We start from the raw sequence: 11,390 nt of genomic DNA, 5'->3' as shown, positions 1-11,390 counted from the left end.
TATATGTATATATGTTATGAGTAGGTCGAGAAGCTGTTCTGATCATAGTATATCCACCAGTAGAGGCTTGTAGACATATCCTGTCAGTTAGTACAATATATTGGGCTTGTAGGCCTTGTATGTATATTTGGTTGGTTTATCAGCTGCAATAATTATGATGGCCTTGTCGGCCCAGCTTTATATTGATGTTTAGTTAGCATTTGTAGTTGTCTTGCAATGTGGCCCATGGCCAAAGTATGAAATCACATGTTCAGAGTTCCTTAGTCACAAGTTGGTATGCAAGGATAGGTGAGGCACCGCGTGCCGGTCTCGCCCCCAGGTTCAGGGCGTGACAACACATATCCATGTTGAGAGCTTTTTTACGCCTTCTTTGGGCACATCCCACACTTATCAGCTTCATTCATTCCAATGTTCTCTTTCAGGGCCCCCATTTCTCCTTCCATCTTGAAGATCGGCCTTTTATCCCCCACTCTGAGCATGAGCTACCTTTCTTGAATATCCAGAATTGCTCTGCTTGTAGCCAAAAAGGGTCTTCCTAAAATAAGAGGGACCTCCATATTTTCCTCCATGTTCACCATAATGAAGTCCACATGGAACACAAATTTGTCCACCCAAACTAGCACATCTTCCACCATTTATTCAGGTATGATTGTGGACTGATCCACCAGCTGCAAGGACACAGGTATCGACCTGATTTCTCCAATCTTTCCCTCCAATTTCTTGAAAATAGACAAAGGCATAAGATTAATAGAAGCACCTGAGTCACACAAAGATTTTTGAAATTTAGTACTTCCTAAAGAGTAAGGTATTGTAAAACTCCTTGGATCTCCATATTTTTTAGGGAGATTATTTGGAAAGATGGCACTACAATGCTCTGCCAGCTTGACAACCAATGTCTCTTCCATTTTCCATTTCTTGGACAATATCTTCTTCAAGAATTTAGCATAAGCTGGCATCTAGGAAGTACCTATGTAAAAGGTATATTCACATGCACCTGCTTGAACACTTCAAGAAAGCGCTCGAATTGTTTGTCTAACTTCTCCCTTCTTTGTTTCTGGGGGAAAGGTAGAGCAAGCATGTATTTGCTTTCCTCAGTCTCATTATTTGTGCAATTATCATTTTTCTTCTTTTTCTGAGCTTTAATCTTCCCCTTCTTCTTCAAATCCTCATTTACCCTCACTTCACCTTCTTGAATGTTGCTGATTTTCTATTCCTCCACAATCTGCCACCTGTCTTTCAACCGGCTCATACTTTTGCTTTGCTATTAGATCCTTCAACTCGTGCCCACTCCTCAAAGACACTGCATTTATTATCTCTTTTAGATTTCTTTCAGTATCAGCATGGAGTGTTTCTGGAACCATCTCAGACAATAGAGTAGCTAGTTGCCCAATCTGTCTTTCTAGGTTTCGAAAAGATATGCCCAATTTTTTTATAGCTGCACCATGGGTGTCAAGCCTATAATCTGTCTTAATAAGGAAGTCCTTCTTTAGATCTTCCATGATAGAATGATTAGAGTGTGGAGGTTGATATTGATGCCTCTACTGATTTTGAAAGCTTGGAGCTCCTTGTCCTTGAGGTCTAGAGTTATTTTGCTGCCATGAGTTCAGGACACCTCTTGCTGAATTCCAAGAATAGCCTGGGTGCCTCTGTCCTAGCTCTCTCATAAGGCAAGAAACATCCTTTAGAAGATCATCGATCTATAGAGAAATCGCTTTTGAAATTATCCTGGTTCTTGTCTCGGTCCCGTCCTTTGGTTGATGTAGGGAACCCGAGCTGATCCTCTTCTATTCTTATTTTTGCTCATAACAATTATGAACATCCGCCCATATAGTCTCTTAGAATTCGAGCAGGATTTCCCTAAACTTTTGGGAGGCGTCGGAGCTCCTCAGATTCAAACCCTTTGTAAATGCATCCGATGTCCACTCATCTGGTACGACTGGTAGCAACGTTCTTTCTATATGGAACCTAATCACTAACCTTTGTAACAATTCAGACTCACCTTGTGGGATCTTAAATATGTTCGCCTTCCTGGCCTGGACCTTTCTGGCCCCAAAATGAGCCTTTATAAAGGAATCTGCAAGCATCTCAAAGAGCCAATTGAATGTTCGAGTAATAGAGAATACCATGTTAGGGCCCCCTTTGTGAGGGTTTCTCTGAGCTTCTTTAGTAAAAATTTGATCTCATGTTGAGCCCAATCGTTCCCTTTCACAACCATGGTATAGGTTGTAATGTGCTCCTGCGGATCCCAAGTCTCATCGTATTTTGGTATGTTCGGTATTTTGAATCTCTTCGGAATTAAATCCGATGATGCGGTCAGTTTGAACGGCAACTAAGTGTATTTTTTTGAATTTGGGACCTTCAAAACTAGAGGTTCGCTTGGGATCTGATCCATTCGGGCATGAAATTCCTTCGCGTTTTGATCTAGCTAGGCAGCCCTTCGCTCATTTCCCTCATAAATCTTATGAGCTTGGTTTTGATGGGATAATTACTGTTATCTTTACCAGATCCTCTACTGGCCCCCCAGCACCATCGAAACCGTCTTTACCCCTTAGGGTATTTTTATCAACTCTCTAAGCCGTTTGATTAGCAAAACGCCGGGAGAAATCGAGCCCCTTCCGTTTGCATTGTTGGAAGTGCCTGATAATGCTTGCTTCAACTTCGTCATCACCTGATCCTACCTTGAGAGGTGACCCATGATGGCTTTCTGTTGCTCTCTCAGGATTCTTACTGTTTCCACAACATGTTCCTCTTCCGCATCACCGTTAGTTAGTTCCCATACATGCCGAGGGTACTGACCTTCTCAAACTGAGGTTGCCTCATTTCCTTCGTTAGGGTGTCACTGATTGAATCCTCATGTTGAGGTAGTTTTTCGTGTCCCTTGATGTTATATGTGATATTGACATCATTATCTGCCATTTTCCATTTATTGCTAAGGAAAGAATCAAACAAGTTAGTAATAAACGCAAGGATCAACTCAATTACATAATTGTCTAAGCCCCATGGTGGGTGCCAAACTATTTACCCATAAAACGAAGAGTTGAATTTATTACGTGATTTATAGACAAGCAAACTGATTAGATCCAATAATGGTAAATAAACAAGATTAAAAGTAAGACTTAGCTATTAAGATTGAAGAAAATGACAAGCCTCACTTCGAGAACAACGTCTTTGTGATGACCTTTTGTCATCACTTGTTTTTAAATTAAATTCTGCATTCCGAGGCCTTAAAAACCTCTTTTAGCATCACCTCAATTTGCGTGCGCAGTCCGGGCGCGTAGCCATAAAGCTTGTATGTGAAAATCAGTGAAAAATGATAAATTTTGACTATAAAATAAATTAATTTGACTTCGATCAACGTTTGGGTAAACGGACCCGGACGTATGATTTGACGGTCCCCAAGGGTCCGTAGGAAAATATGGGACTTGATTCGTATGCCCGGAATCGAATTCCGAGCTCCTAAGCCCGAGAAATGAATTTTTAAAGAAAATTATTTTCTGGAAATTTCTATGAGTTTTGGAAATGAAATGCATTTGGAATTTGATAGTATCGGGCCCGTATTCTAGTTTCGGAGCCCGGTACAGGTCTTATATGTGAAATAAGATGAGTTTGTGAAATTTGGTAAGAAACGGAAGTTGTTTGAGGTGATTCGGACCCGTAGTTGTGAAAATTCCTACTTTAAAATTTTTGAAGATTTTCTTAGATTTCTATGCTAAATTCGTTGTTTAAGAGGTAATTTTGGCTATTTAATCGGGATAAGTTTGTATGATGTTTTTTGAGATAGTGTACATGTTTGGTTTGGAGCCCCGAGGGCTTGGGTGAGTTTGGGATGGGTTTCGGAAGGTCTTGAACTTGGAAACGATTGCAGGTTTTCAGTTTTCTGGTATGCTGGTGTGTTCTTCTTCGCGTTCGCGGAAGGACTCTCGCGAATGCGAAGGGTTACTCAGGCTGAAGGAAATCTCCTTCTACACGAACGCGAGATACAGGACGTGAATGCGAAGCCTTGGGGGTGTTTCCCGAACGTGGACCTGCTATCACGAACGCGAAGGCCTTTGGGTCTGGGGAGGGGCGAGGGAATTTTGTGCTACGCGAACGCGGCCACTGTTCGCTTACGCGGAGGCTCGAGGAGTCAAAGCTCCACGAACGCGAGCCCAGTGTTGCGAATGAGAAGGTCACTTAGGCCCAACTCTTTGCGAATGCGACAGGCCTATCGCGAACGCGATGAAGGCCATTCCAGTGATTTTAAAATAGAAGCCAAATCGGGATTTAATCAAAATTTCATAACTTCTTCTTCCAAACTCCAAATTGGGCGATTTTTGAAAGAGGATTTCACCACCAATTCATAGGTATGTAATCTTAGACTCATTTTCTTCAATTTCCATTAACACCCATTAGATTTCTAGGCTTAAATCATGTTCTTAAGGGTAGAAAATTAGGGATTTGGGTAGAGTTAGAGCGTTTTGTATAATTGTGATTTAGACCACATTTTGGGGTCGAATTTTGGAACTAATTATATATTCGGGATCGTGAGTGAATGGGTGATCAGGTTTTGGTCCGAACCTTGTGTTTTGACCAAGCGGTCCCGGGGCCAATTTTTGACTTTTTAGAAAGAATGATGGGAAAGCTATAATTAAGCATTGGAATTGGATTGTTTAGCATTTATTGATGTTATTAAGTCGATTATGTTTAGATACAATTGATTTGGAGCCGAATTCAAAAGGAAAAGCGGTGTTTGAGGCTTGAGTTGGCCGTGGAAGTTCGAGGTAAGTGTTCGGTCTAATCTTAGCTTGAAGGATTAGGAGTTGTGTCCTATTGCTATCTGCTTCTTGTTGAGTACGACGTATAGGAATGGTGACGAGTATCTATATGTTGGTGTCGAGCATGACCGTTAGTCTTAAATTGCAATTTATTTTTGTGTTCTTAAATAGTACTACCGATGCTTTCATTGATGATTCTCGATATTGAGCAAGGATTAAGTTTGTTTTCATGGAAATTACTTATGATTGAGTATTGGTGTTAGCTGAGATGAGTAGAAGTTGGGTTAAGATTGGTTATAGTTGTTTCTCCCTTGCCGGGACGTATTTACTTCTACTGTCGAATCCCTTGCCGGGATAGTGTAGCTTATTGTTAGTCCCTTGCCGGGACTCTTGGTATGGTTGTTGCTAAAGGTATATAAATGTTATGTTGGATCGGGTTGCACGCCGCAATAATACTATATATGGAATGGGTTTCACGTTGCAACAATGTTATGTTGGATCGGGTTGCACGCCGCAACAATACTATATATGGAACGGGTTTCATGCCACAACAATGTTATGTTGGAACGGGTTGCACGCCGCAACAATGTTATGTTGGAACGGGTTGCACGCTGCAACAATGTTTTGTTGGATTGGGTTGCACACTATAACAATGTTATATTAGATCGGGTTGCATGCTGCAATAGTGATATAAATGGATCGGGTTGCACGCCGCAACAGTGTTAAATGATAGGGATCGGGTTGCGCGCCGCAATAGTGTTACTATGGTTTTGTTGTAAATATTGAATTGTTCTCTCATATTTCTCTTAAGTTTCTGCTGGATTCAATATTTCCCCCGTAGCATGTACCCATCGCATGTTAATTGTTTATTCCTGTTTATTTTCCGTTGTATATTATATAACTGCACAGGTTTATCTGGAGTATGGACCTAGCCTCGTCACTACCTCACCGGGGTTAGGGACCTAGCCTAGCCTCCGCTGTATATACTTTATTATGTGCTCTGTTTTCATTAGATTTCGAGACATAATGTATTTCTTTCAGACATTTGTTGTAGTAATCTTAGTCCGTCCATGATATTGTGACATCGGATTCTGGGTAGAGATGTGTGTTGTCATTATCGTACTGGCCTTGGTTATTATATTAAATTAAGTCTTCCGCTCGATTTCATTTATCATTAATATTTAAATGTTGGATACCTGTTAATTCAGATTGTTAAAAAGGGTTAAAAATGAAAGAGTTAGAAATTTTCTATGTTTAGTGGCTTGCCTAGCTTCTACGAGTAGGTGCCATCACGACTCCCAATGTTGGGAAATCCGGGTCGTGACAAGGTTGTATCAGAGCACTAGGTTACCTAGGTCTCACAATTCACGGACAAGCTTAGTATAGTCTGAGGGATCGGTACGGAGACGTCTGTATTTATCCCTAGAGGCTACAGAGTTAGGAAACATTCCACATTTATTCTTTCCTATTGTGCGGATTGGTTTCTCAATGCTAATTGAAATTCTACTCTGTTCTTTTGTAGATGGCAAGAACACGCGCTTCCTCATCCACTGACCAGTAGCCCGAGCCCCCAGCAGTAGCTCCCACGAAGGGAAAAGGGCGAGGCCGAGGTCGTGCTAGAGGGTGAGGCCGAGGCTGTGCTAGAGGCCGAGGTAGGGGCATAGCTGAGCCCAGGGCAGCAACACCTGCAGAGGAGCCTCAGGTTGACTTTGATGATGAGGTTCCAGCCCCAGCAGTTCTGGTGGGCCCAGCTCAGCTCCCAGAGGGGTGTATTGCTACCTAGTACTTCAGGATGCTCTGGTCCGTCTAGTGGGCCTTATGGAGAGTGTCACTTGGGCAGGCTTGCTTCCTGTAGCACCAGTCGTCTGTCAAGCTGGAGGAAGAGCCCAGACTCCTGCTACTCGTACCCCGGAGCAGGTAGCTCCCTAGTTTCAGACTCCAGCAGTTCAGCCAGTTGGAGCAGTTCAGCCGGGTGCAGTAGCTCAGACTGGTGATGGAGGAGCTATGTCTGCCGATACCTTATGGAGGTTGGATAGGTTCACCAAGCTCTTTACTACTACTTTTAGCGGTGCATCTACTGAGGATCCCCGGATTATCTAGACAGTTGTTATGAGGTTCTCAGGAACATGGGGATAGTTGAGCTTGTCTTGATCCGCCAAGATTTGATGGAGGGATTTCTGTTTGGCTAGACCAGCTGGATCGCCATCTTTGACTTGGGAGCAGTTTACTCAGCTATTTCTGGAGAAGTTTCTCCCCATCACTCAAAGAGAGGCCTATCGGAGGCAACTTGAGTGTCTCCAGCAGGGTTCTATGATTGTTACCCAGTATGAGACCTGATTCATCGACTTAGCTCGTCATGCTCTTGTCATACTTCCATCGAGAGAGAGAGAGGGTGAGGAGGTTCATTGATGGACTTATTCAGTCGATTCGTCTTCAAATGGCTAGGGAGATTGGGAGTGAGATTACTTTCCAGGAGGCGGCCAATGTGGCCAGGAGAGTGGAGATGGTTCTATCGTAGGGAGGTGGTCATGGGTCAGACAAGAGGCCCCGTTATTCAGGAAAATTCAGTGGTCCCTCATCTGGAGGCAAGGATTCGTATGGTAGAGGCCATCCTCCTAGGCCCTTTTAGTCAGCACTTCAGGTTTCTCACGGTGTTTTAGATGGCCGTGGTTCTCACATGTAGTATTCTGATCAACAGCCCTACAGTGTACCACCAGCTCCTATCAGTGCACCACCAGCTCCTATCAGTGCACCACCACTCTAGAGTTTTCAGGGTGGTCATTCAGGTCGCCAGGGTTAGTCTCAATTTCCTCAGCCGCAACACTCAGGTGGATGTTTTGAGTATGGTGAGTATGGTCATATCAGGAGGGCTTTTCAGAGATTGGTGGGTACTCAGTCACAGCAGCAGGGTTTCTGTGTTATAGTTTAGGCATCAGGTGTTCCACAGACTGCCCAGCCAGCTAAAGGTGGGGGTAAAGGTGCTAGAGATGGAGGTAAAGGTGCTAAAGGTGGAGCTCCAACCGCTAGAGGTGGAGGCTAGCTAGCTGCAGGCCATCCCAGAGAGGTCGTCTAGGGTGGTGGGGCCCAACCCTGATGTTATGCTCTTCCAGCCAGGCCTGAGTCTAAGGCTTCCGATGCAGTTATCACAGGTACTGTTCTAGTTTGTGGCAGAGATGCTTCAGTTTTGTTTGATCCAAGGTCTACGTACTCCTATGTGTCATCTTATTTTGTACCGTATCTGGTCATGCCTAGTGATTCCTTGAGTGCCTCTGTATATGTGTCTACACCAGTGGGTGACTCTATTGTGGTAGATCGAGTCCATCGTTCTTGTATAGTTGTGATTGGAGGTCTTGAGACTCGTGTAGATTTGCTTCTTTTGGACATGGTCAATTTTGATGTCATATTAGGGATGGACTGGTTATCACCTTACCATGCTATCTTGGACTGTCATGCCAAGACTGTGACCTTAGCCTTACCGGGTTTACTCGTTTAGAGTGGAGAGGGACTCCTGGTCATTCTACCCGTAGTGTTATTTCCTATGTGAAGGCTCGACGTATGGTCGAGAAGGGGTGTTTGGCCTATTTGGCATATGTTCGTGATTCGACTGTTGGGGTTCCTTCTATTGATTTTGTGCCCATTGTTCGTGAGTTTCCTAAGGTATTCCCTTTAGACCTACCGGGTATGCCATCCGACAGGGATATTGATTTCTACATTGATTTGACTTCGGGCACTCAACCCATTTCTATCCCGCCGTATCGTATGGCCCCACCTTAGTTGAAAGAGTTGAAGGAGCAGCTGCAAGACTTGCTTGAGAAGGGTTTCATTAGGCCGAGTATTTCGCCTTGGGGTGCGCTGAGGAAGGACGGATCGATGAGAATGTGTATTGATTATTGACAGTTGAACAAGGTTACAATCAAGAATAAGTATCCATTGCCAAGGATTGATGATTTGTTTGATCAGCTTCAAGGTGCCAAGGTATTTTCGAAGATTGACTTGAGATCTGGCTACCATCAGTTGAGTATTAGGGCATCTAATGTCCCTAAGACAGCTTTTCGCACTCGGTACGGGCACTATGAGTTCTTGGTGATGTCATTCGGGTTGACAAATGCCCCAGTAGCTTTTATGGATTTGATGAACCTAGTGTTCAGGCCCTACTTGGATTCGTTCGTGATAGTCTTCATTGATGATATTTTGATATATTTCCGCAGCCGGGAGGAGCACGAGCAGCATCTTAGAGTGGTTTTTCAGACCTTGAGGGATAGTCGGTTATATGCTAAGTTCTTGAAGTGTGAGTTCTGGTTGAGTTCAGTTGCATTCCTGGGTCATGTTGTATCAACAGAGGGTATTCAGGTTGATCTGAAGAAGATTGAGGCAGTCAAGAACTGGCCTAGACCAGCATCAGCTACAGAGATTCGGAGTTTCTTGGGATTGGCAGGATACTATCATCAGTTCGTAGAGGGGTTCTCATCTATCGCAGCCCCGATGACCAGGTTGACCTAGAAAGGTGCCTAGTTCAAATGGTCGTACGAGTGTAAGGCAAGCTTTTAGAAGCTTAAGATAGCTCTGACTAGGGCACCGGTGTTGGTTTTGCCCACAGGTTCAGGGCCTTATACAGTTTCTTGTGATGCTTCTCGTATTGGACTTGGTGCAGTGTTGATGCAGGATGGCAAGGTCATTGCCTATGCTTTGCGGCAGTTGAAGATTCATGAGAAGAACTACCCGGTTCATGATTTGGAGTTGGCATCCATTGTTCACGCATTGAATATTTTGAGGCATTATCTATATGGTGTGGCATGTGAGGTGTTCACGGATCACAAGAGTCTTCAGTATTTGTTCAAGCAAAAGGAGTTGAGTTTGAGGCAGATGAGGTGGTTGGAGTTGTTGAAAGACTATGATATCACCATCTTATATCATCCGGGAAAGGCTTGTGGTGGCCGATGCTTTGAGTAGGAAGTCAGCCAGTATGGGCAGTCTTGCTTATATTCCGGTCAGTGAGAGACTGCATGCTTTGGATATTCAGACTTTGGCCAATCAGTTCGTGAGTTTGGATATTTCTAATCCCAGCCGTGTGTTAGCTTGCATAGTCTCTTGTTCTTCATTATTGGAGTGTATCCGTGATCGGCAGTATGATGATCCCCATTTGTGTGTCCTTAGAGACACGGTGCAGTACGGAGGTGCCAGGCAGGTTACCTTAGGTGATGATGAAGTTTTGAGATTGTAGAGTCGAGTTTGTGTGCCTAATGTGGATGAACTCCGAGAGTTGATTTTAGAGGAGGCCCATAGCTCCCGGTACTCTATTCATCCGACCGCCGCAAAGATGTATCAGGATTCGCGGCAGCATTATTAGTGGTGGAGAATGAAGAAGGATATCGTTGCATATATGGCTCGGTGTTTGAATTGTCAGCAAGTTAAATACGAGCATCAGAGACCCGGTGGTTCATTTCAGAGGATTGAGCTTCCCGAGTGGAAGTGGGAGCGGATCACTATGGATTTTGTTGTTAGACACCCGCGGACTCGGTGGAAGTTCGACGCAGTGTGGGTTATTATTGATAGGCTGACCAAGTCAGCGCATTTCATTCCTGTGGCAGTCTTCTATTCTTCTAAGAGGTTAACTGAGATCTATATCCGGGAGATTATTCGCTTTCATGGTGTGCCTGTGTCTACCACTTTAGACCAAGATACGCAGTTTACCTCGCGCTTCTGGAGAGCAGTTCAGCGAGAGTTGGGCACGCGGGTTGAGTTGAGCACAACGTTTCATCCTCAGACGGATGAGCAGTCTGAGCGGACCATTCATATTTTGGAGGATATGCTCTGAGCTTGTGTCATTAAATTTAGAGGCTCGTGGGACAGTTTTTGCCTTTAGTAGAGTTTGCTTACAACAACTACTACAAGTCGAGTATCCAGATGGCTCCTTATGAGGCTTTATATGGTAGGCGATGTCGGTCTCCGGTTGGATAGTTTGAGCCGGGAGAGGCTCAGTTGTTGGGTACGGATCTTGTTCAGATGCCTTGGACAAGGTCAGGATCATTCAGGATAGGCTTCATACAGCTCAGTCTAGGCAAAAGAGTTATACCGACCGCAAGGTTCGTGATTTAGCATTTATGGTCGGTGAGTGAGTTTTGCTTCGAGTGACGCCTATGAAGGGCGTGATGAGATTTGGTAAGAAGGGCAAGCTTAGCCCTAGGTTCATTGGCCCGTTTGAGATCCTTGATCGAGTGGGAGAGGTGGCTTATATACTTGTATTGCCGCCGAGCTTATCAGTCGTGCATCCAGTGTTTCATGTGTCCATGCTTCGGAAATATCACGGCGATCCATCCCACGTGTTAGATTTCAGCACTGTCCAGTTGGACAAGGACCTGTCTTATGAGGAGGAGCCGGTAGCTATTCTAGACCGACAAGTTCGTTAGTTGAGACCGAAGAGTTTTCCTTCTGTTCGTGTTCAGTGGAGAGGTCAGCCTACTGAGGCATCGACCTGGGAGTCCATGTCCGATATGCGGAGCCGTTATCCCCATCTTTTCCACGACTTAGGTACTTCCTTCTTCTGTCCATTCGAGGATGAATGGTTGTTTTAGAGGTGGAGAATGTGATGACCCAAAAAACCTCTTTAAGCATCACCTCAATTTGCGTGCGCAATCC

General features: G+C 44.3%; 1 protein-coding gene across 1 annotated transcript; it reads right to left on the bottom strand.

Moving 5' to 3' along the window:
• Window positions 1-635: 635 nt before the first annotated feature.
• Window positions 636-956, bottom strand: LOC104215525 (uncharacterized). The gene has a single exon (XM_009765344.1). The coding sequence runs from the start codon at window positions 954-956 to the stop codon at window positions 636-638; it is 321 nt and encodes a 106-aa protein (XP_009763646.1).
• Between the last annotated feature and the right edge of the window lie 10,434 nt (window positions 957-11,390).

This window comes from Nicotiana sylvestris, chromosome 11 (genome assembly GCF_000393655.2).
Source record: "Nicotiana sylvestris chromosome 11, ASM39365v2, whole genome shotgun sequence".
Classification (NCBI taxonomy): domain Eukaryota; kingdom Viridiplantae; phylum Streptophyta; class Magnoliopsida; order Solanales; family Solanaceae; genus Nicotiana; species Nicotiana sylvestris.
The sequence above is the reverse complement of the archived record's forward strand: the minus strand, read 5'-3'. Positions and strand labels throughout refer to the sequence as shown.

Excerpts from the sequence above, each read along its gene's own strand:
- LOC104215525 (XM_009765344.1), bottom strand. The coding sequence starts at position 956 with ATGCCAGCTTATGCTAAATTCTTGAAGAAGATATTGTCCAAGAAATGG.